A 26,633-nucleotide genomic window follows, 5' to 3' on the forward strand; every position below is an offset into this window, starting at 1 on the left:
TAAAAAAAAAGTTCAAAAAACAAGGGAAGATCGCAATATACTTACAATTGATATAATATTGTTGTCTTGCCAGCATTATCAAGACCAACTATCACAACTTTGTGTTCTAGGGAAGAAAAAAGCATTTTTTATGAGTTGTACAAAATATGGACTCAATAGCATATTACATCAAGGCTGGACAAATCTAAAAACGAAAAATTATGCCCCAACCAAATTTCTAATTTCGAACAAGCCGAGCATTTTTTTTTTTTTTTCTGAAATAAAGGTAAAACAAATCCAAAATAATCTTGTTTTCTGTTTTTCTGGGACTTAAAGACCCCTTTTACGTGTTGGTTGACATGCTTACAAAAACTCCGAAAATTTTGCGCTCTGTCCTCTGACTCCAATCATGTATAATGACACTTCATTGGAAAACTTTAGGGGCCAGAACAAATATTTTAGCTATCATGGAGACCTGGGATTTGTCAAGCCCCGTAATAGACATGACAGTTAACAAAAAAAATGCTGACAGAATCCAAATCTCCAGATTAATGTTATTCATCAACATGTTTCACCATCAAAAAAAGAAGATAAATTCAGGCAATTATATCTTGGCAGTTACATAATGAAAAGATAAATGAAGAAATAACAACTAATCTTCATCAACTTAATATGTTGATGAATACCATTTTTTTTAAAAAAAGCTGAATTCATGCAATTACATCCGTTGGATATTCTTCTTTTCTGGCTCATTCTATTTTTAGAGAGGATTTGTTTATAAGCACCTGCGAAACTCCACACATTACTAATAAGTGGCTTAACAAAATGCCAAGCTGCAGACAAAAATCTGATTCTTTCCTTCTAAGACTTCTTAAACTTAAAAACAGGATCAATACAATGCAAGTCTCTTAATGTCTGAGACGTATGGCTTCATTTTGGCTTAATGAAACAAAAATTGCTGCTCACGCAATTATCATCTCTTTTTGAGAAGCATTTCTCAAGATCTAGTCTGAAGTTTTTTTCCCTGTCAAATAAAATTGGTCACATGGAAAGAATGTTCTTTACAATTCAAACTTGTTTCTTCATCGATATTCCAAAATTTTGAATGCAATATCTTGTTGATTTGTGCCATTTCCTCAATTATACTGTGTGATATGGCTTCTGTCATAAACCAAAGAATTCTAATAAGAAAACTACTAAGTTTTTATTTATTTAAACTTTATAACAGTGAAAAATAGTCTAATTTCAAACACAGTGTCATTAGAAATTTCAATTTAAAAATACTATCAGATTTCTTTGTTTAATTTTGCTATCAATAAATTGGTAATATGATGTATAATGCCTTGACCACACTGACTGACAGTCTACAACCTTTTTCCAATCACGAGCACTTACTGTACCTGTGCTCGTGATTGGAAAACTTGTGATGACTTAAAACATCAAAAGAGCATTTTTATGGCAAGTAGTTTGACATACGAATGCATGAAATGGCGATGACTAAATGGAATTCCTCTAAGGTGTTAACAGGAACGTTGATCAAGTGCTCTCGTGAGCATGAAAGCAGACACTAGAATCGAGCACTTGGGTTGAAGATGCCTGGTCTACGGTCCCATAAAAATGTACTTCATATACACTATATACTTCCTACTGTTGTTATAAGTGAAAAAAAAAAAACTTTAAAAAATGCTTCCTCTCTGGAGTAAATCGCTCTACACAATGATTCAGGTAATTTCTTACTTCCTTATTCACATACAAACAGTTGAACATCAGATTTTCCTCATATGCATCTGACATGCTAACTCATTTGAAAATGAGGGAGGGAAAGAATATGTAGAACCATCAGTTTGGTAAAATAACTGAATCAACCTAAATTACTCAAATTTCAACAATGAGTAATTTATCAATTAATTAGTGATTTTACTAATTCCTGATAAAATCATTAAATTATCAGCAATCAATTCAACAAGAAACAATCACAAACAGCTAAAGCCAAATTATATCCATTACCATAATCTGTTTGTAAAATTTTATCAATAGGCCTACAGTCAGTTCTCAGTTTTATAAGATCCCCAAAAAACTGATGCACATCAAATAAGAAGAATCCAAAAAATCGTCAAACATATCAAATATAACTGATGAATTTTTCTTTTCTTTTTTCCTTCATGGGAGAAACTGAGCACAGAGAGCGCAAAAAGCAGCTGTTATGACTGTCCATGAACCAAGGAAATAAAGGAGCATAGGATGGAAGTTTTCAACAGCTGGGTATGGATCCAGTGACGCCAGCCAGACAGGTGATCACATAGGAGCACATAAAACCCCAAGGAAGGGAATGATGACTCAATAGAAGTGTCAAATGTGCACAGAGGGAAAAAAAGTGAAGAAAAACAGATCGTTTCTCCCCATCACATATGACTCCATTGACTTTCAATAGCAGCTCGTTATCTATGTATGCATTCTCAGCTGGGAGGGGGGTCGTGAGAAAATGAAGGAAAAAAATCTTTTTACGTTATTTCCGTTCTGTTTATTTTCAGAATAATCGAGCCCGTTCGTGTTTTTTTTTTTTTTACCCCAGCATAAATGCAAAAAATTGCACACTACACATCAAGTACCTACACGGAGCATTGATACAGGAAACGAGCTTTTACCTCCTAAAACACATGGATTTTCATAAAAAAATACAACTACAGTACAAGTTTCAAGTCCGTTTTGAAGGCGTATTTTATGGAAGGATAGTCTGGAATAGGGACAATGCTACAACACTAACTACCATTCTATAAACGACTAGACTATTCTAGACCAGTGATTCTCAACTTTTAGAAGCTCGCGGTCCGGCTGATTTATTTTGTGAGTGGAGGGCCCGGACCGGCCAACAGCCGCATGGGGTGAAGCAAGTGGGTCTGGTACCTCTGGCGGTGGACCAGAGGTTGCGCCGAATTCACCGTTTTACACAAGAGTTCTTAAATCTTTCTCAGCCGCGATCCATGAAACTTTGTTTTTCAAAATTAGTGAAACAAGTGACGCAATAAGTGCATTTATAACAGGATAGTAATCGGAATTGTACGACTCATTTCGCAGACACATGCGAATCAAATTTTCGTCGTGACCCATAGCTTAAGAATCCCTAGCTGTAAGTGGTTTTGCCCATCTCGGACGCCACTCAGCTAAAGAATCCCTGCAACCCAAGATTGGGTCACAACCCATAATTTAAGAATCCCTGCTTTAACTGATCCTTTTCACACGGATCTTTGTTACACGGGGCGCAAAAATGAGTGCTTGCCCGGCTGATAAAGTATCCAGTTGCGGTCTTGCCCGGTCATGCACTTGACTTATAGGAAATAAATGGGAAAAATGAAACGGTGGCCCAGTTTGAGTGATGTTCGGGCCCGGTGATTGGGAAACACTGTTCTAAACGACCCACTATGTGAGTGGCGGCCACCATGTGCGAGACTGCCAAAGCAAAGATTCTCAAAGTGTTCGTCGTGGCTCCTATGGACGCACAGTCCAAATCGCGGAATTAGCTGGGGAAAAAGTTTTTCGTATGGGGGGAAAACATGTTAGTGTGCACAGAAACGTCTGGCGCATCTTGAAGTGTTGTTTATGTCGTGATGTTTGCTTTGGTATTTGTTACCATCGGATGGTCAAAGTAGGGTTGGAACTCACTCAAATGGGATTTTTGCTGAAATGTGGTGGAAAACTCAACTTTCTTAGCTTATTACTGTATTTGGTTGTGTTTGAGTGAAACCACAGAATTCTTTCTGCCATTCATTTTTAGGGTTTTTCTTTCCTTTTGATTCTTTGTTTTCCCAGCTCTTTGTACAATAAATTGTTTCTGACAACGGTACTTGAAGTTTTACTTCTTTTTGAATATAGTTTAAAGCATAAGAAGTGACAAACGAAAAAAATTTCCCCCATTTCTATTCATCCTTCCCAAATCCATCTTTGTCCCATGGGGAAACTTCATTTCAGATTTTCACATGTTATGAGTAAACGGCGCCCCTTTTCTTGTAATAAATTTTTAAAATTACCTTACGCATGACTCGCATAGCACTAGTGGTGGGTTGGGCTTGAATTTTAGAAAGTCAATAGATATGTTGATGAAATACATTTATGAGAAGTTCACACACACAAAATTTAAATACTACCTTGAACTCAGAAGCATTACATTTCATGTGAATATAGAAACACGTTTCATCAGTAACCTTTTATATAATTGAAAATCATGCAACAAGACCCTATCATGTTTTCTCGATAAGAATTCACCGTGATTACATGGAAAAATGGACAGACCATGGAAAATACTCCAACAAAGAACAGAGCAGAACTCGGAGAATTTTCCAACACATTGTCTTGAAGAACGTGAACCCTAAAATAGAAAGTCTTTTTGAGAAGCCCAGCACGAGCAAGCTTTGCTATTCAGTACAAGCTAATGCCAGATCTTCTGGTCAACGTAAGATGATGAAATTTCACCATCGCTTAAGTAAATTTTAAAAGCAAAGATTCTCGTTGCTGGCGGATTTTTTGTAAATTTTTAAATTTTATTTGTAGAAAAAAATTGCGTAAGCATAAATTAATTTAAACAATCAAATAATATATTTTACAAGTGTCTGTAGCACACTTACTTCTTATTTGTTAATTTTAAATAATCGATGGTTTCTCTCATTTTTTGTTTAGAATTTCATTCTGACGCGAAATATCTGATCGGTAATCCAAATCGAAAATACAAACTATATTTTGCGATTTTACATAATTTATTCTTGAAGTGTTGTGCTATAGGGGAAAAAAGAACGAGGTTTTTTTGAAATGAAAAGCTTTACTTATGCTTGCAAACATTGGATTAAGTACTCCGAAGAGAAACATTTTCAACTGTGGTATTTTGTTAAAAATACATTGGTATCATTGCTTAATTTTTTTCGTTCTGAGTTTGAGGGATATATATTATTTTGAGTATAGTAAATCACATAAATAACAAATATCAGTATAAACTGGAAAAATAATCAATTAGGAAAAGTAATTTTGGCTTTAAAATGTGGAGAATTGCAAGAAAATATATATATATGGTGTATATAATCGTGTTGAAATAATTTCAAAATTACCGAATGCTATTCATTTATATTTCTCACCATGTGTGGAACTATCTTTAATGTCGATCAAATGGGATTTTCAAAAATATGCAATACTAGTTTTTGAGAAAATATTTTTGTTCAGCTAAATTCGCTATATGGACCACTGTGAGGCGTCGTGACGACTTTGTGTATTGATATGTGTACGTTCAGTGCTTTAAACAACACCTGGTTGTTTTCTAAACTATTCTAAGGCACGGCATACAAACGATCGTAAGGCCATGGGAGCCCCAGATGGCAAAAGCTTGAGAATCACTGGACTAAGGGATTCAAAGTTAGACAGTTTCAGATTAATTTACGCTTCCACGAGCATCTAACCAACAACTCCGTCTTGACTGAATATCGTTACAACGCACATACAACATTAACAGAGAATCGAACTAATTCTTTTCTATCAATTGTGTAACTCAAAAAAAGGTCGTTACGTTAACATCCCACAATTTGTTGTCATCCCCCTTAATTCATCTTAACTTTGAAGAATCGGTAGACAGGATGACGTGCCATGACGCCGCTGTTTTCGTAGCATGAGGGTTATCAGTAACGTCAGATTTGACGCACGCTACATTAAAAACGCAGATGCATGTTTAAGACCGAAAAAAGAAAAAATACAGGCGTAACATACCCTGAAGAAAGAAGGGAACGGACCAGACAGAACGCGATTCTTTGCCTGAAATACATCAAGATTGCTGGACATGGAGTTACTACGACCTCATTTAAAAGATGTTTCCCACATACACACGAAACATTAATTAACCGACATCTTCCTCATTGATGTGTCTTTGTTATCCATTTTCCGCTATAGTCAACAACAAATTCCATCATCAATGGCTAATTGATGATTTCCCAACATTAAAAACAAGTGTTCAATGAATAATATGCATTCAGCTGTACAGTAACTATCGCTGATGCACCAGGCTTTAAATAATATTAAAAAATAATCTCCGAGAAAAATCCACTCAACCTTGACGTTCCCGAACATGCTTTTATTTTTATTTATACGTGCAAATGGGTAACAAGATAAGCTTTATACGGATAAACACATATTTTCTCCATTCCGATCAACCCGCTTAAGAACCATCAGATTCAGAGCATTGACCTCTCGGAGAGGAAAAATCCATCAGCACTAAATAAAAACCCAAGAAACGCGGGCTACGGAACTACTATACCAAAATCCACAACCGTCAGACTGGGAAATAATATATAATCACCGACCTGATTCGAAGATATACTATATGCATTTCGTAAACCCGAAATAAAAGCAACTCTATACAGACGAAAAAACTACGTGACCGAAAGGAAATATGGGTCAAGGTATTTCGGGAAGTAAATCAAGCTATTCCAGTAGAATATAAATTTCTCTTTTGTGATCATGAGAGGGTTTTGTATTTCTGAACGGGTTCGTTTTTTTGAAACAGATCAAGGAATGTCTGCAAAATTCGCTAACGAGTTAGTTCCTAAAACAGGGTTTCAAGTACGTAATTTTACCTAGAAAATCAGAGTTTGAGAGCATTTAAGGAGTGAAAAAAAATTACATTGATACAAGTTGGGCTTTCTTGAGATATTCCACGGAAACAATTCCAAGGATTCCTCAGAACGTAAGAAATTTTAAACCATGCTCTTGTATGAAATTTCCAATCATTCACCGAATTCAACCTTTACTAATAACACTTTAGCTCACATATGAAGACATAACCGGCCACCATTCAATTTCATTAGCATACACAGTCAACGCTCGTTTTTACGTGAAAAAAGAGTTAGTGAAATCGAAAATTCGTAAATGGGAACGATGTGTAAAGGAATAGTATATTGTTTGCAACGAGAAAATTAGTTTGTAAAAATGTGCGATTTGTAAATTGATGGTTCGTAAAATAGAGCAGAATGTACAAGCAGAACTGCCATAAAGGGGTAACCTATGGAGAAGATTGTATACCTCATACAGCCGTTTTCTGAGTGGTACTGACTCTTCAAAAAGATGGCCACCAGTAACTAGAATAAGTGGTTCTCAACCCTAATGGTTGATGGCCATATGGGATTTTATAAGGGTATGAAATCAAATAAAAGGAGGGCATAGCAGGAAACACAGTTCAAAATTGTAACTTTTACTTCACCAAGTTTGGAGAAACTTACTTACTTTAGCAAGGTGAAATATTTAAAACTAGATTTGTTTAACTTCTGGAATCGGCTTTTCCTTTCAATTAGACAAAAGAATTCGTGTTAAATGATAAAAGCCATTACTACCAAGCAGGTTGTTTGTAAACAAAAGTTCTTAATAAAACAGGTGTCTTTTCTTAATGAAACCCAAAAGCATGAATGATAACATAGGAGTGCAATGAATATAGTGTAGTGTTTTCTATCTAGTATGTTACCTTGGTAAAAAACGCAGAGGAAACCGGAAAACTAGACTTTATGAGCTACAATAAGGATCAGTGAAGTTAATGCTTTTGTTGCACTCTAAAGTATTCATCACTATCATTGACCAAGCTCACAGTCATGGGGCCGCCATAAGGGTAGGAGCTGACAGGGCTTCCAGCCCTGGGACCCAGGAAGATTCCCTACTATAAATTCACTATAGAAGGGCCCCACAGAAGATCCCAGCTCCAGGATGCGTGAGCCAGTGATGATAACTCGTGGGAAAAATTGGCCTAAATTTCTCCAAGTGGGAAATTTCGAGAGTTCGTCACACAAAGGAATTTTTTGAAAAAAAAATTATTGCAGTGTAATATTCTTCTATAGTAAAATTCTTGACTACGAATTTTCCTCGGTAGGTAGATAGCACATTTTCCGGAATGCGTGGGGGAAAATTTTGTCATAAGGGCAATTTTTGTTCGACGAGGTTACCATACAGGGCCGCAACTCGGGGGAAGCAGGCGGGTCTCGGGACCAGAGGGGGCACAAATTTTATTCCCAAACCTCTCCTTCAACATTACAAGAAGGGGCCGAAATGAGCATCTGCCCCGGGTAACCAAACATGTAGTTGCGGCCGTTGCCATCACTGGTGCGGGTCATGCTCATAGTATTGTAATTTTAGCCTTTTTGTTCAGATTTTTGTCAAATTTTTTTTCGCTTGGAATCCCTTACATAAAAAATATTAACTTTTTTACAATAGTTTTTTGCTATTCTAACATCAGATAACATGAGGACTGTTTCAAAGGATTATGCAAAGAGAAGGCAAAATCTTAGCACAATATAGGAAATTTGGCCATATGCAAGATAGAAAAGCTACCACAGCCAGGATGAAACAATTATAATGTTAATTATGTATTATACACAATATATATATATAATAAATATATTACAATAAAAATATAAATTATAATAAAAAATATAAAAATATATAAAAATGTATTATAATATATAAAAATGTATTATAATATAAATATAAAAATGTATTATAATATAAATATAAAAATGTATTATAATATAAATATAAAAATGTATTATAATATAAATATAAAAATGTATTATAATATAAATATAAAAATGTATTATAATATAAATATAAAAATGTATTATAATATAAATATAAAAATGTATTATAATATAAATATAAAAATGTATTATAATATAAACCATGTATTCCGGGGTTTTTTTTGAAGTATTATATTATATTTTCCCTACTGCTCAAAATTATAATCATAACAACCGAAATTTACATTTTCAACCATATAAATAAACGTTATGTTGTTCAACAAACTTTGAATATGCTATGCACAAAACTAAAAATAAAGGTGATTTTTTTTTTTCTTCTAGATACAAATTTAATTTCGATGTATGTGTCGCTTTACTATATTTTTGCATTGTTAATTCATTGGACCACTTAGTGTTGTCAGTACAAGTCCACGGTGGTCTCGATGAATTTGTTTTCCCCGTTATCGTGTAACATTTCATCATGATTTAATAAATTTTAAAAAAAAATAGTGGAAACTGTATCCACCAAAATTGTAGTTCTAATGATTGATAACTACATAATATTTATAATGTAGCATGTATTTGCACTTTTTTCAATTTTTTGTTGTTTTTCTTTCATTTTTGCTTGGTTTTTTCCCGTCCCGGCGAAAATTCCTTTTTGACGGCAAAAACCCATTCCTGATCAAACTAAAAACTTCCCCTAATTTTCGGACCAAAATTCGAATAACAAAAATACAATTTAAATTTTGATATATAACCTTCCATTTTTTTTCCGTTCCCAGAATTTTTCTCCGACTTTTTATCAAATATTTGCATATTACCATGGCGGAAATATTTTACATTTCCCGCGAATTTTCGAGGCCTTTGGGAAACCTGTATTACTTATACCAGTGGTTCTCAACCGGTTCTCCGCGGAGCCCTTGGGGCTCCTTGTGCATTCTCCAGGGGCTCCGCGGCTGCTTGAGGAAAATAAAAAACAGCAAAAAAATAAATTTAAAAAAATAATTATAAATATTTTTAAATAGTAAAAATAAAGCAGTGACTGATGAATAATTAAAAAGTTGGCCTACGGGGCTCCGCCATAGAATTTTTTAACTTAAAAGGGCTCCGCGAGTCAAAAAGGTTGAGAACCGCTGACTTATACAAACACATTTCGCGGGCAGCATTTGGCCATCTGAAAGGCGGGATGAGTTCACAGAATACCGAAACACAAATGTTTTGTGACGGACCTTGGGATTTGAAAAGAAAAATTCTAGAAATTGAAACAGGATGCAATAAAGATGACCGACCAACTGCCGATGGCGAAAGTGACTCTTCAACAGCATCCTGTTCTGCACGCTTCTAAATTCGCCAACAATCGTCACGTCAACCAGTAATTCTCCGGTGACTGGACGCGATGAAAACGACATACAATAATAATAATAATGAGGGGGAAAAAAATCAAATAACTCCTTCCCACAAAGAACCAAAAAACCATGAATCGAGACAAAAAAAAAATTTCCAGTGACATCTCTATGTAACTAAACGGGTTCCGCTCCGAATACCATCAATAACAAATGCTCTTTGTTCTTGTTTTTTTCATTTGTAGAATTTCCTTTGCCATAATTCTACACGGAAACGCGCCAAGAAATAAATTCTTACATAACACAACTTACAAAAAAAAAATTGTGTTCTCTATCTCAAGTGAAAACGAAATTATTAGGTCAGTTGGCCAAAACAGGGTTATAGAAAAAGTAAAAAATAAAAAAACAGGCCACAGAATCGATATACAGCCGGTATTTACCACTCACTCATGAGTGAAAGCAATGAAGAGACCCTAATGTGTCACTGCATTTATGAGATCAATAAACACCGAAATACTTAAAACTACAAAGATAAGAACGACCATTCCCAGCATGAAAAAAAAGGGGTATTTAGCTATCAAAATGATGTATTGTAAATAAATATTATTTCCGCAGATAAAAGGAGGACGTAAAGAGAGAGATAGGCGTTTTCGTTCATCCTTGAAACCATGAGAATATAAAAAAACAACGTTATTGACCGGGGAAAAAAAAATCGCTTCTCTATAATGCTCTAATTAGGCGAGTCCAACTTTTTATTCCATTTCTAAAGAAAATAAAAATCGGAGATGATTTAATGATAAGATCTGACGGAGAACATATAAATCAGCCATTACCGAGTATAAACAACCAGTGAATATCCAGGCTAAAGTTGTTCATTAGGCCCCCAAGTAGATAAAAAGACCTACTATCTCCACTAAATCACAAAAAAATTGAATTATGGAGGGAAAGTAAATCCCATCTATCAACCAATAAATGCTGGGGATGAGATGATAAAAGTCCCATCAATAACTTCTTCCCATCTAAGTGTTTGTGAACACCTGACGATTATAGGCCACCATATTTACAGGGTGCTTAGGAAAGTCCCAAAATCTTGGAATAACTGGCGCACCATTGATCCTAGAAGCCTACGCGCAACTGGAAATAGTATCCAAATAAGGTATAGAACTCAGATACCTCATTCATATTACAAGGGATTGTATAGTTATCAAAATATTGACTTTTTGTTTAGTCACCTCCTATCCTAAAAAAAAACCCAATCACACATACAGTTGTTGTCGCTCTTCTGGGCCCTCCCCCCCCCCCAAAAAAAAGACAATGCTTTTAAATGCATTATTAGCTGATTCATTTGAGCTCGAAAATCACAGAAAATGAAGGAAAGAACCGCATAAAGCAGAGGTCTTCACTTTTTTCTAGTCGCTAGCGCTGCCTGTACCAATTATCAAAAGAGCACCCTTATGACAAGTTTGACATACGTACGCCCGAAAGTCAGTACGATTTTAATACTTGAATGTAATTTGTACACTGTGTTTAATCGAGATTGAATGATTAAAAACTGACGAGCTCGAAATTGGACATGGTCATAGATCATAGAGCACAATGGATGCTTCAAGAAGCACTGTGGCGCTCGCAAGAAACAGGTTGAAGATACTAGACATAAATTAACGGACAAGCTCATAAGCAACACAGGCTTTTCTTTCCCTCATTCTCAGCTATTTTCGAATTCAAAATGTCTCAGTGAATGTTTTTTTTCTTAAATACATGGGGGTTTTCTTTTCTTTTTTTTGAGGGGTTCAGGAGAGACAGGGCAACAACTTCATTATTGGGTTTTATCAGATAGGGTGGCCTAATAAAAAGTTAATTCTTTTTAATAACTATGCATTCCAGTGCAATATAAATGTTGTATATGAGGTCTACATATTATTTGTACTTTTTTCAATTAGAAGTATGCTTCTAGAATGAATGGTTAATGAATTATCCCAAAAAAAAGGGAATTTCCCCTGCACCTTGTATGTACATTTAATTTCTAAAATAAATTATGAAATAAAATTTGGTAATATCCCCATCTTTAATTTCGAGGAGAAAGCATTTTAAAGCATTCTTTTTTTACCTCTTTCCGTGAAACAAATATGTTGGCTTCTAGGAGATTTAGCTGGTGCCTAAATTGTATTTTTAATTCAAATAATAGATATATGATTTATGATACTGTTATTCATTTTCATTAATAATTTTATAGCTAAGTTACATTTGTAATTTTTTTTCTCATTATGGAGAGAAAACAAGAAAAGAACTGCAGTTACAATTGCATTTCCAACTTCCAAGTGCTCTGGGAAATTTACATTATTGAAGAAAAGAAAATTTAACTTAGTATAGACCCATAACTAAGAATTTTGATTCATAAAGCATAGGCCTATTAATAATATACAATCCTGATAGAAGATTAACATTCACTTTACATGGACCAAAAAAAATTCCTCATTCTTCTTTATTTGAAAGGAGCATGGCACATAGACAAATTTCCAATATCGAGCCACCTTAATGCTGCTTCTAGCATAATTTCGGCTTCAGAAATACTGAATAAACTTAGCTAGGGTATGAATGCATAAAAAAAATACATAGACCTATTTATGTAGATAAAACAAAAACAAACAAAATTGACAACATTCCAAATCTCCAAAGCAGAATATCCAAAAACTGTGAAGTACGTCACAGAACAATTAGTACTGCTGCAGAACAATTTTAAGAAAAGTGTTGAAAATGGTATTCGTATAACAGTGTGGGGTGTAATGGATACATTCAAGTGAGTACAATGTAGAATGATTCAATGCCTATGCAAAGAAGGCAAATAAAATCTCATGTAGGAAACATGTTCGCGACTGGCAATGAAACCTGGTGCCACCATTTCAAACCAGCAAAGTAGAGATTGAGTCTTGAAATGAAGACTAACCTGCATAATGAAGACCAAGGGATATTGCTTAGCTGGCAGGATCACGTTGAAAGCCTCCTTGGATTGCAGCATAATCATCATTCACCCCAAAACTTGGCACCCCACTTGAACATGGTGCTTCATTTCAAATGTGTACCCCCTCCCCTCCCCCCACATGCAGCATACATTTGACAAAGGACTTCACTCGCTAGATATGCTCTCTTGGCATATAGGCATCGAATCACATGATGTTGCATTAACTTGGGCACGTTCATATACTACTATTTGCTTTTAACTTTTTCTACTCTTACTACAAATGTCAAACCATACAGTGACATTGATTTTTTGATAAACTCAAATATTTGAAATGTTTCCAGCTTCGTCCATGTTTAACCTTCCAGTAGGGGCGCATATATAGGAGATACATGCATGATGAATTCAGTCTAACATCACTTACACTAGAGTGCATTGCACTCTGCTATCATAGTCTATTCTTTCCAGACTTTGTCATGTCTTCTGATGTTCAATGCAGTGTTACAGTTTCTCTCCACAGGTGCTATTTGTATTTTTGAGGCCCGGGAAACTGTTCAGGTAAGTACACGAGGTTTCACAAATAAAAAAAAAAGGTTTAGGCACCAGATAAATTGCTTTAGTGCCAAACATGGTTTTTGGTGTAGATAGACTATCCTAAGAAAGTTTTTCTTTTAAATTTTCTTTGACTATATAACTTCTTTCCATGTTAAGGAATTTAATGCAATTAGAAAATTTCATTTCATCCTAAACGTCAATTTAACAATCACATTTAGAAAATTTTAGGTAATGAAACCACTTTTCTAGTTGCCATGGCAACCTGCGTTTGTCAAGTCTTGGTATAAATACACCCTTATCATTGAGAAGCTGTGAACGTATGCTTGCATACAGGCTTCATCCTTGACTCCTGGTCATTTACTTCACCTGTCACTGGTATGGGCAAAATTTTGAGCACATTATCTCATTCATTATGGCTGAACTGCTCAAAACTTTATCTCCAATATTACTTTAATGTAGTTCAGTTATGATAATAATTGGTTCAGTTTGTTTTCTTGGGGAGAAACTATTTACTGTTCAAGGTAGAGTAAAGGATCATCTCATGGAAAGGGTTGGTGTTTTGTATAATGGCATTAAGAAACATTTGCATCTATTACACATACCAAACTTTATTAACTTGACAGCATCTAACAGTTATGTACCACGAACATCATTTGGAGCAAAAATTTTAACACCCTTTTATTTACCTTTTCTATTGATAAATAAAAAAAATAATGGTTGTGTAAGAAAATTTTGTTCGTAGGAAATTTTTTGGGTGCTTCTTTAACTTTGTCAGAGTTCAAGTGCACTTAATGGCGACATTTCTTAAACTTTATACTGTTTAACTCCCCCCTCCTGCCCTTGCTAATTCGCCTGTCTTCAAGTCACATAATTAGTCACTCACATGCCTTCACACCTGATTAATTACGCTTTTAATCGCTCATTCACCTTGAAAATCAAGACATAACCACTTTAATATTCTTTATGAAACTTCTGAGGTAATGGGTTCACTCACTTACCTTGTCCTGTGCTCTCTAGGTCAATCTTTTGGCGATTTAAATGCTTCGAAACTCTCAAGGTCATTCACATACTTGTAATTCTCTAGATCACTGACATGCTTGAAAAATCTTTAGGTTGCTCACTAACCTGGTTGTCCTCGTTCCCCAGGTCACTCTTTTGGCCACTTGTATGCTTGCACATCCTTTTTTGGTGGCTCACTGAACTGGTCCCTTTCTCTCTAGGTCACTCTTGTGCTTGCGAATTCTCTAGGTCCATTGTTTAATCACTCCCTGACTTAATCCCTCGCTTTCTAAGGAGCAGATTTATGGTTTTGCCACCTGTGGGGGGCTGCGAAAATTTTGCCGCCTTTCCCCCCATTCTACTAGTTTTCTTGCTCACTCATTCCCCAAATTTACCACCCTGGGCCAAAGTTTGTTAAGTTCTCAACGAGCATGCTTACCCCCCCCCCCTCCAATTACAGTAAATACGCCTCTGTTTCCAAGTCAATGCCATCTTGAGTCATGGGCTCATCCAGGGGCCCACACGATAGTAAAATTTCAAGAGTTTTGACATTAAACATGTACCTTGAAAAGCAATCATTTTTTGTCAGATGAGGGCTCTAAAAAATTGATTTGACCAGGGGGAATCCATATGATGTACTTTTTTTTCAATAATTGTCTCATTCCTTGCTCTAAGTCACTCTATTGGTCACTCACATGCCTGCACACTCTCTTAGTTACTCTTTTGATTGCTCACTGACCTCGAAAACTTGAAAAACCATACAGACAACCACGTTAATATTCTTTATGAAACTTCTGACTGATGATTCACTCACTGATCTGGAACTGTGTTCACTCACTGATCTGGTCCCTCACTCTTTTGGTCACTTACATGTTTGCAAACTCTTCAGGTCCCACTTTTGCTCATGCACTAACCTGGTCAATCCTCATTCTCTAGGTCACTCGTGTACTTACACACTGGTTTGGTCACTCACTGCACAGAACCCTTACTTTGTAGATCACTCTCGTGGTTGTAAACCAGTTTCCCAACCTTTTTTGTTCCCTCTTCTCCTCTTCAGGAAATTTTTTCTGTCATCGCCCCCCAATGCAATCTAACCCATGGGATCCTATGTTATACCCATAGCTTCTACCGCCCCTTGGAACATTCTATTGCCCCCAAGGGGGCGTTAACACCCACTTTGGGAATCACTAATTGTAAACTCTCTAGCTCAACTGCTTGTCACCAACGGATCGAATCCTCCTCCTCTCAAGGCAGAATAGTTTTACCGCCTGTGAGCAATAAAGATTTCGCTACCCTTCTCCAATTCTACCAGTTTTCTTGGCCACCCATTCCTCAAATTTATTGCCCCCTTTGAACTTTCCTGGGCTACAGCCCACTAAGCAGCCCTCTCCCCTATATATATATAATTGTTAATATATGGACCCCTCTGTCCATATATCTAATAATTCCTACAGCTTATATTAGCTTGATCCATTACAAATTTCTCAAGGTCAACCCTGGGATCATGCTACCTTCAAGAGGTATAATAAATTGAGCAAACCCGTTGTTTTTAATACATTTTAATTTATGTGAGAGGCTTTCAATCATAGCAAGAAATCCTCAAATGAGGTCACAAATTTGACGCATTCACATCCAAAATAAAAGTGATCTAAATGACATATTAGACTTGGTCCGATCACTAAATTTATTTCAATAAATACTCACCTTCATTTGAGAACAAGCTCCAAAGCTTTGCAAGTAGTATACCCATAACCTTGTTTTATACAGTACTACTTTTTTTTCTTTCCTAATTATCAGCTAAATAATTTTAAAAACTTAGAGCTTCAAATCGCATAACATGCTTGTTTAGTTCACGGGGAAGAGTAATTGTGACTAAGCATTAAAAACGTTGTACTATAAAATGATCATTCGCATATCTAATCCCCCAGCAGCTGCTGTTGTGTGATGATCACCACTAGGAAAATAAAACACATACACAATATAAAACGCGAAGGAGCGATTTCAATCGCAATTTTCTTGAATATAATCTTAATAGTGATGAATATTTCTAATATAATCCTAAGGTTTACGATCATTATCGTAAAATGTTTATCACATTCCGCTAAAGCGATTGGAAGTTTTTTTGAGTGTTCAAAAAAAATTATCATAATCAGCAACATATTTGATTTCGAAATTATGAAAAAGTAGATAGTATTATGTTTTACTGTATCAAATATCTTTATTTCGTGTTTTGCGTATTTTGTGATTTGAAGAGTAGAAATGTTTCTATAAGTTAAAAGAAGAATCATATGACTTTATTTTTATTAATTTGGCATCAGTAAAACTTTGACGAAATCCCTTGAATGAACGATATTTATCCTATCTATAGGATTTTTATGGTAAATCTTTTATCCACGCCTACTTCTCTGACGTCAGAAACAGCAGCAGCCAATCATCAGGGAGATTGCAAAACGATTTTCAGATACTTTTGATGTTCTGTGTCTTTTGCTGCCATCTGTAAAATATAAAAAAGAACTGCGTTACGGTTTTCTGCTGATTTCAGTTTGAATTTTCTTCGATAGGTAGCAGTAGAGAGGTTCAATCTGAACTACTTTTTTTTTTGGTGCTCCTATCGTATAGTACGCATTTTAACTAATAGATAGCAGCACGTTCATTTTGAATAGATGAGAAAAAAATTGTATTCAAAAATGGTGAGTTGGTGTTTTTTGTTGTAAAATTAAAATCAATTTATGTGAAAATTATACTGAATGTTTAATACATTTATCAACCATGGCACTGCCCCTGGGCCCCAAGCGGAATGGGTCCCCGTCACAAAAGTTGTCTAATAATAAGCTTTTCAAGAGGGGCCCCCCAAGGAAAAGTGCTCCCCGGAAATGCACAAAACTGCCCCGCATTCCCACACACCACCACGTAGAGGACCTTTCTTTGTTACAGGGCTAGTCGAGGGAGGGATCCCCATAGAATGGGAGGGGGGGGGGTAGGAGTTTCTTTTTTATACACTTTAAATTAGAGCTTTTTGTGTCTGTGAGATTTGTTCATATCATTGTTTTGGTTACTAGCAGGTGTGGATCCAGAGGGTGGTCACTCCTACCCAGGGCCGTCTTACGAACATCATGGGCCCCCGGGCCAAGTGGTTTTTCTGAAGCCCTACCTTACAAATTCTAGAAAATTTCAACGGGATCTCATTTTTGTGTGAGGCCTCTCTTCTCCTGAGGTCCGAGTGGGCCCATGTGTAAAGACAGCACTGCCCCTACCCAGATGCTGAAATTTGTTTGTCCTGTTGAATACGGGACAAACCAACATGCTTACACGAGAAGTTGCCTTTTCCCACACATTACCCTGGATCCGTGTCTGCTTCCACTATTTCCATAGCTGAAGATGTCTGCATCTGAACTTGCCTGCCTCTGCTTCATTCACAGCTAAAGATGTTTTTCTCCATTCCATTCACAGCTGAAAATGTGTGCCTGCACTTCATTCATTGCTGGAGATCTCCTTCTTCACTCCGTTAGCAGCTGAACGATGCCTTTCTCTATTGCGTTCGTAGCTGAGGATGTCTGCTGAAGACACCTTTCTCCATTCCATTGGCGGCTGAAAATATTTGCGTCCTTTTAATTCGCAGCTGTAGGTCTCTCTTTATTCCATTAGCAGCTGAAAGATGCCTTTCTTCCCCCATTGCATTCGTAGGTGAAAATATAACTACTTCCGCTTGATTAGTAACTGAGGATGTATTCCTCCAATTTTCAGTTGAAGATGTCTGCCTTCGCTCAGGCACAGATCAGGTGGAGGGGGGGGGGGTGTAATTGCCACTGCTAAAAGCAAAATAATATGGGTCTGCTCCATGAAATAGGGACAAACCTATACAGTAAATCAGTTTTCTTAGGAGTGGGTTTTTTTTTTGCCAGCATGAAATGAATTGGACCATTTCACATCGGCAGAAACATGTTACATAATCATGCTATGCATTCTCCTAGTGTGGCGCATCAACTCGGCGACTATATAGAATATATCTCTGGTGTCAGCTATTTTCTCGTCTGCATGCTCCGGTTTGAAGGGAAACAAAACACAACAAAAATGAAGAGATTGGCAAAACTCGCAGCGTATGATGCATTCGACTCCTTCAGCAGTCCACCAATCATGCCCGACTTATACTGTTGTGAAACATTTTGCGCTCTGTAGGGAGGTCATTCTGATTTCCTTATTAGTGAGTGGATGACATTAAGAAAAAAATGCACAGGAGTGGATAAAGAGATGTTGGGCCACGTTGGGGAGTGTCGAAGGCGTCAGGCTGATGTCTTTCTCAAAGGTCCTCAAGAGCACCTTGCTCTAGCATCCCCAACCCTTATGCCTATTGTTCCCCCTCCTCCCGGCTCTTGACCTAAGCCAAGTTCATTAGGTTGTTGATCTCTCAAATCCCCTGATGACAAAGAATGAGGTTCGTGCCTCTCCTGCAACCTGACACCTTGCCAGAAATGAAATTCTGGGTTCAAGTCGCACACCTTGTTGAGTGACGACTGCTTTTCTTTCATTTGCCTTACTTGAGTATGTGTGATGTAGAAAAAAAAACACAATTATTTCATCATTATTATGCACTCCCGTACAAGGGTTTAAGCTACAGTCGTATTTTTCGCAAAATATGAAAGAAAATCTTAGAATGCGAAAGAAGTGGTAGCCACTTTCGCAAAAATGCATGGAGGAGGTACGGGACGAGTAGGCATCTAACCATGAGTCATTACATTAAAATTGTAGCATTTTGTTAAAGCTTTTTTCCGCATTTTTGCTTTTTTGCGAAAGGAATTTTTTTATCTAGCTTAAACCCTGTCCCGTACCTCTTGGTCGCTGCACTATGTGCACAGCGGTAGGCAGTCAAACAAAAAAAAAGCCTTGTGCAAGGAATGGCGTCATTTCATACCCCACTCAAACTTTGACCAATAAAAAAAGCAGAAGAATGCCATGCACATCAAAAACGTGTAAAAAACCAACTTGAAAGCACTGATAATAGGATGGACAAGATGCATTTCTTTTTCAACAGATGGCGAGGTGATCAATGCATGGGAGTACGTACGGATCCCACCATGACAGTTAAGATTTAAACATATTTTTGCACTTTCGACTTTGATTTTACTTTCACTATACCTCGAATTTGTCTCGATTTTTGTTTTAATCGTATTATACCACTGGGACTATTGCGATCAATCACTCTCCCCCCTCCTTAGATCAACATGGTCAGCCGGTGTAAATCCGCCTTAACATTGGAAACTACGAAACTAAATCATTGACACGTGTAATAAAAAAAAGTTTATTCACATTTATTTTTTTTTATACATTTCAGACATTGAAATCAGACATCTTCTTCACCTCATTCAATTTCAAAGTTGTATGACATTCGAGCGATGCCAGAGCACTCGCCTGCGCCAACATCATCCAGGAGTGTTTACGGGTTCGTGCTGTACTTGTCTAGTTACACTCTACTGTTCCTGTACCTTGTGTGGGCGTACGTGCCGCTGCCGTGGTTGAATTCCCTGGGACTCAGCTACTGGCCACAGAAGTATTGGGCGATTTCTGTACCTGTTTTTGTTTGCTGCAGTGCGCTGGTGGCCGCAGTGTTCCTGTACCCGGGCGTGATGTTGCTGTTGACTATGCCGGTTTCATCTGTCAACACCATCAAGGACGAGTATTCTCGACCTAAAAGGAACTCTGTGCCGGGCAGTATACAGCCAATATATGACATACCGATTGCTGAAGTCAGTCGAACATTGTACCTGAAAAATAAAAAGCTGAAGAAACATTAATACTAACGTGTGATAGCAATCATTAATGGATTCTCTAGTCCACTGATTCTCGCATGGGCGTTAATGCTCCCTGGTAGGAGATGGAATGTTCCCGGGGGGGGGGGGGGATAGAAGCTACGGGTATAGCATAGGATCCTATGGGTTAAATTGCGTTGAGGGGGCAATGTGAGAAAAAAATTTCTGAAGAAGGGGGCGATGGGACAAAAAGGTTGGAAAACTATGTTCTAGTCCATAGTCTTTCAAACGTTTTTCTCATTCCCCCCTTCTTCAGAAATTGTTTTCTCTCATCAGTCCCCAACCCCCCACCCCCTCGAACCATTCCATCGCTCACTTTGGGAAACACTGCTTTAGTCGCAAAAAATAAATATGAATTCCCATTTTTATGATACAAAATTTTGAATATTTGATTATGTGGACAATTCTATGTTTAATAAAGAGCTGTAATCATGTAGGAGCAACTGTGGGACAATGCTTCACAATCCCGCTTTTCACCGGTATGTTAATTATGCAGAGAAATTGGCTCTGGATGTTGAACTGTGCTGCTTGTGGACTGGGGCACCAATATATTCCTCATTGTGTATTTTACACAGTGGCTATGGTGGTCATAGTGACGGACTTGCATCGTGAGGGCCGGGTTAAAACCCCACCATCGTCACAGTGGTGGTTGGCTGAAGTTGGTTTTCTAGAGTTCTTCCAACTTCAAGGCGCAAATGCTAGCTGATTTTCCCATTCTCGCCACAGAGAGCAACAGGCCTACAATGGTGCAATTAATCAATCGTTACACTTTGCCCATGGTTGGAAAAATTGACGGCAGATGGCAACACAAAACAAGCATAAAAACAAATTTCACATCAGGTTCACAACATGTACACACACTTTCCGCCATGTGCAGATTCATTAGAAATTCTGTAGAAGAATGTATATAAGATGCAAGTACGGTTAAGAAGTAGTAGTTTCTGGGAGTTTGTTCCAGCTATATTTCAAGTTGAGAGATGACACAGAGGGACCCATGTTACAGTGGCCTCTGAGCTAGAATTTTTAGCGAGCCCCCTGACCATATAGATATTTAGTCAAAAAAGTGTGAAAACATAAGAACACACAGGATCCCCGGGCTAGAGTACTGTCATACCTTCTGTGGTACCCCAGCTTTCCCATAGAAATTTTTTGAGAATTTGCTTGTTATTATTTGCACATTACTGCACATAATATCTGATGGTACATAACATCCAGTTCGTGTTAGCGCCCATAGATGGAGATGGACTTGATAGTTTGGGGAGGGGGGGTGCGACACATGATGATGATCACATTTCTTATAAAGACTCTGCTTTGGACGGCAGTATCTTACCCCCATGTTGGTGACTCGTGGAAAAGGAATGTTATCCAGAGCAGGGGGCGACTCGAGCTTACCTGCTGCTGGGTGCAAATCCTTATGTGCCGTCCCTAAAGGCAACAATGGCGGGAGACTCACAGAGCTCCAGTATAGGTTAACTGTGGATGATCAGGCCCATGATAGATTCCAGTCTAGGGGCTTTCACATAGGATCCACCATCTGTGTGTCAAAGGTCGTGGGATAGGCAGGAAGTACAAAATAAGTCCTGTACTGGCTCTGACTCGAGCCGCCCCTGATAGATTACATTCTTGTTATAATTGTTTTATACCCTGTTTATTTCCTAAAGTTTTTTCAACATCTCTGTTGTCGAGGTATGGCTCAAAAGCGTGATGTCACGTTAATTCTTAGTGTGAAATTTTTTAAATTTTTGGAGTCTTATTAAAGTCTGCGTTGCTGCCAAGTGCACCGCAGTCCTTGCACCCTTGCTTAAGCCATCCCTAATCCAGAGCCTTGTAGCCCCCCCCCCCCACCCGCTTTGAAATATCAACTTAAATTCTTGCAATGAAAAAAATTCTAACACCAGATCCCATTATTATGAGGTCCCTCTGCCCTTGGAGGCACCGAGGTGGGGGCTTTGTTGAGAACGGCACTTGGGTGGTATTTGATTTATACAGATAATATATAAAATAATATACATGCCCCCCCCCCCCCACACACACACATCCAGCAACATGGCCCTTAGATACCAATACAGTGAATTTATGGTGCGAAAAAGCAAACAAATTAAGGATTGTCCTAGGCAAGAGTCCTAGCCCCACCCTGGTGGGGGCATAGGCGGAGATAGGACATGAAAGTCTTGGTGGGGGCACGATGATGTCAATTCACATAGACATTAGATCAGTAGGATTCACCTTTAAGAGAGAGATGCTAGGTGGGGAGGCATGCCCCCCCCCCTATCTCCACCCATGGGGGGGGGGCTGGTGGGTCTGGTGCCCCAGGTGCTGGACCAGAGAGGGCGCTTTAGCCTCTCCTTCAACATTACAAGGGGAAATCAAAATGTGTACTTGCCCTGGCTGAGGATTTAGTTGCGGTCCTGTGTAAAGTAATTAGTTAATGTCTTCAGTACGCCGGAAGATATGGGTGTGTGTGGCGTTCTTGAATTCTAGAGAGTCAATGAACCCTCTATGCAGGTTTCTTTCAGGGCCCCCTGCCCACATAATGAATTTTAATGTGGGGGGGGGGGAATAAGTGCCCTGTCCGAGGGATGGAGACACAGCAAAACAAAATTTCACTGGTTCAAGAAAATAGTTGACTTTTTTAAGTAAATTAAAAAAAAAAAAAACGTTCTTGTGGTTCCGCCCGGGATCGAACCGGGGACCTTTTGCGTGTAAAGCAAACGTGATAACCGCTACACCACGGAACCAGTGGCTCATCAAGTCCATATGCTTGGATGTAAACAAATAATCAGTGATGGGTATTGTTGTGTTGGTTCAATTGTGATTTTACTGGAAAATGTATTGCTCTTCACACGCACACACACTCATGATTTTTTTTAAAACCTTTCGAGATCAGTCTGAATAACGAGGAAACTAATTTTAATTTTGCATTTTCACAGCGCCATCTTCTAACGACGTTAACAAACCGAAAAAGTAAATAATCTTCACTATGGTTCAAAAGTGGCGACATCTATGCGAGAATATATTATTTAGAAAAATATCAAAAAATATTATTTTAAAAAATTTATGCTCAGTGCTTTTTTAACGGGGGGGTCCCTCCCAAAACTAAAAGTCACTTAAGGGGGGATGATCAAATTTATTTTCAAGAGCTGAACAACCAGTTTATTTTTCTTCCTTTTTTTACTGATGTTCTCTTCACACTTGTGTGCTTTCTTTCCCTTCCCTTCAAACCGAAACATGCAGACGACCGAGTAGGTGCTGCCAAGCAGGGCCGTCTTAAGAGTATCATGGGCCCCCGGGCCACAAACCCTAGAAAATTTCAACATGATCTCATTTTTGTGAGGCCCCTCTTCTCTTGAGGCCCCCGGGCCATGCCCGGGTGAGCCCATGCGTCAAGACGGCACTGCTGCCAAGGCCATATATTTTAATATAGCCGTCCTGATCTGATGCGCCCACTGAGCTATAAGGAAAGCTTACTTATAGCTCAGGTATACTTAGGTTTACTTATAACTCAGTGGATGCGCTCCGCTAGGAAAACACAAACGCGTAGCGTCATTATGTAACACGTTTCTGCCGGCGCAAAATGATCTAATTTGGTTCACGCGGCGCAAGAAACCTATTTCTAGGAAAATCCGTCGTTAACCTCGAATCTTGATACTACTCAAGCGGTGGTGAAAAAATTCGTTCAAAAAAAGAGCAGAACTTTTCATTCAGTTCAGTTCCTAAAGCCGGGGTTTTCCTAGGAGTAAAACTTTTGCGCTGTGTGCAGCGTGAAAACGCTCATTGGTTAAAAACCTGAAATTTAGGGTTGTTTTTTTTTTTTTACCAATCAGCATTTTTACGCTGCGCGCGCTGTAGAAACCTGCTCCTAGGAATAGGTTTGTTGCGCAGCGTGAACCGAATTAGACTATTTCGCCCCGACAAAAAAGAGTTACATAATCACGCTACGCGTTTGTGTTTTCCTAGCGGGGCGCGTCAGAAGAGGGCGGCTATATAAAGTATATGGTTTTGGCATCAGCTACTCTGTCGTCTGCATGCTCAGGTTTGAAGGGAAAGAAGACACACAAGAGTGAAGGGAATATCGGCAAAAACGCGGCGCACGACTCATTTGACTCCTCCAGAAGCAGCAACACCCCCCTATAAATAAGATCTATAGGGGGTGGGATTCTTATCGATAGGGGGTGTTGGAAGCAGTCGGCCAATCACGCCCGACGTGAAGCGCTGTCGTGAGGCGTATTCACGACACGTTCAATTATTTTCTTGGCCTGCTAGGAGATATCTAAAACGATGAACCTTTGAGAAAAGCAGGCAACAGGGAATTTCCGACTTTTGATTGATACTGTTGGTGTTGACATTTAATCTCAAAATTAGAAACGCATGAGGTGTCAATTCCAAAGCAGCAGAATTCTTCATTCAGTTCAGTTCCTTTTGAGCATTCGGAGCTTTTGGAGACGTCCAAAACGAAGAACCTTGTAAAAAAGCAGACGACCAGGAATTTCCGAAACTGTTGGTGCTGCCATCTAAACTGAAAATCAGAGATGACTCTTGAGGTGATGATATTTTTCTTGTCAGGGATCATGGACATTTTCAAATTTTAGTTAATGAACAGTAAATGTATACGGGGGAGGGGCAGCGCAAAGGTGGAGTCGACTGATCTAATGTAGGCCTATATATATATATATGTATGTGAGAATTGATATCATCATCGTGCCCCCCCCCATACTTCCAAGTGTATCTCCGACTATGAAATACATAACCAGAGTTATATTATGACCCGCACATAGAGAGGAGGCTGACATGGCTTCGGCCCTGGGACCAGACATGTTTGCGTTTATTATTTTTTAACAGTATGAATTTACTTTGGGTGCAAGGGAGCTAGTGAGAAATTCTGGCCTACCGCACGAAAAAATTTTAGTCTAGGGGGCCCAGTTTTTGGATGCTGGGGGTTACATCGAGAACATCATGTGTGTCGAATTCGCCAAGATGCCTCGCAAAAATTCGTATTTTTCAACCAAATATTATTTGTAATACACTTTTCGAGTAGATGAATGCTCGTTTATTCTTAATACAATAAAGCCGCTGGGGTTGAGAAATTGATAAATAGATGCTTGGTTGAAGCACACAGTCATGCTCCTCTCCTTTTTCAGTGATCGATCTTATGAAAAAAAAAACAGAAGAGTCATGGCTGTAATTGCATGACGTCAGCTTGTTGTAAGCCACGTCGTTCCTATGTTTTGCGAATTCCAAAGAAGATTAGTGAACAATATGCAGTATAGATATGTATTGGGGGGGAAACTAATATAGACACACGCATAGGTTTGGATAAATATCTGCTCGTGGTGCAATTTTTATCCCCGTGGTTAGAAAAAAAAAAACCAAAAATAATTCCAAAAGTTGGAAATGGGAACGAAAGGATGAAAGAATGTATGACGGGGGCCCTTAAAATGATACTGAAAATAAGGACGCAAAGTGTAAGATAATACCTATATTTCAAATTGCAGTCGGACTCGCTTATAACGAGCTCTGATATTATGAATTTTCACATATAACGGAAGATTTTCCGTGTCCCATGGATTTCGCATTGCTTATCCATGCTATTTTGATTTCTCATAACGAACACAAATCTCAGCAAAGTATGGCTATAAAGAATTTTCGACCGATTTTCAAACATGAATTGAGACGAACTTCTTTGTAATCTCATCTAAAAATCTTGCTATCCATAAATTTATCTTTTTCTGCTGCTGATATACAGGGTAATTATAAAAAAACTATCCCGACATATGGGCCCCTAACTATCATACCATTCACAGAAACTGAATGAAATTTTGGCATAAGGTATTTTGAGGTATGCGCTCAAGAATGATATGGAAAACAACAGTGTCACTCTAACAGTTACGGTTACAGTGAGAAAATATCAAATGGCAACACCAAGTTTTTTGAATTGGAATGTGATCATTGAGTGACACTGTTGTTTTCCATATCATTCTTGAGCGCATACCTCAAAATACCTTATGCCAAAATTTCATTCAGTTTCTGTGAATGGTATGATAGTTAGGGGCCCATATGTCGGGATAGTTTTTTTATAATCACCCCGTATATATATACACACACACACATATATAATGCCTCCTTCCTCTTCTTGGAAGACATTCTACTGTTTTGGGTACTGTAAAATCCTCATTTTGTTTCGCTTCATTTTTTTTCTTTTCTCTGTTAAATCTTTTTGCTAATAGAAAATCTTATTAGGAAAAGAGGAGGTTGAGGTTAGTTATTATCAAGAATCTAACCTCCAAAACATCTTCAGTACACATTTGCAACGGAGCTAGATTTGGACGTTGATTGTGGTGGTTCTATTGTGCGTGAATTAATTTTAAGAATTTCCATGTGAAAAACACTATTCAAATTGCTTCATAAACAGTAGCTATACCGGCTGAGAGCCATAATGGAAAAAAAGTAAGGTATAAAAAAAATTCGGAAT

General features: G+C 37.9%; 2 protein-coding genes and 1 non-coding gene across 3 annotated transcripts in view; 1 reads left to right on the forward strand and 2 right to left on the reverse strand.

Annotated features, from left to right (window-relative positions):
- The window catches only part of Arl5 (ADP-ribosylation factor-like 5), a 39,121-nt gene extending 22,803 nt beyond the window's left edge, over positions 1-16,318 (reverse strand). The window contains exons 1-2 of the mRNA XM_089247707.1: positions 16,065-16,318; positions 46-106 (exon numbers count right to left, since the gene is read on the reverse strand). Coding sequence (XP_089103833.1) covers positions 46-106; positions 16,065-16,110 — 107 coding nt within the window. The 5' untranslated portion in view covers positions 16,111-16,318. The remainder of the gene's footprint in view (positions 1-45; positions 107-16,064) is intronic.
- A 573-nt stretch (positions 16,319-16,891) lies between these two features.
- On the forward strand, positions 16,892-20,605 carry PIG-P (phosphatidylinositol glycan anchor biosynthesis class P). Its single transcript, XM_089247717.1, has 2 exons — positions 16,892-17,050; positions 19,690-20,605. Exon 2 carries the CDS (start codon positions 19,751-19,753, stop codon positions 20,147-20,149), a length of 399 nt encoding a protein of 132 aa, XP_089103843.1. The 5' UTR covers positions 16,892-17,050; positions 19,690-19,750; the 3' UTR covers positions 20,150-20,605.
- A 2,224-nt stretch (positions 20,606-22,829) lies between these two features.
- On the reverse strand, positions 22,830-22,902 carry TRNAV-UAC (transfer RNA valine (anticodon UAC)). The gene has a single exon. It is a non-coding gene; the product is annotated as a tRNA-Val (tRNA).
- Positions 22,903-26,633: the final 3,731 nt, after the last annotated feature.

The sequence above is a fragment of the Pholcus phalangioides genome, unplaced genomic scaffold, assembly GCF_987345545.1.
Source record: "Pholcus phalangioides strain wild (caught in Gottingen) unplaced genomic scaffold, Ppha-v1.0 ptg000003l_1, whole genome shotgun sequence".
Lineage (NCBI taxonomy): Eukaryota > Metazoa > Arthropoda > Arachnida > Araneae > Pholcidae > Pholcus > Pholcus phalangioides.

Excerpts from the sequence above, each read along its gene's own strand:
- PIG-P (XM_089247717.1), top strand. The coding sequence starts at position 19,751 with ATGCCAGAGCACTCGCCTGCGCCAACATCATCCAGGAGTGTTTACGGG.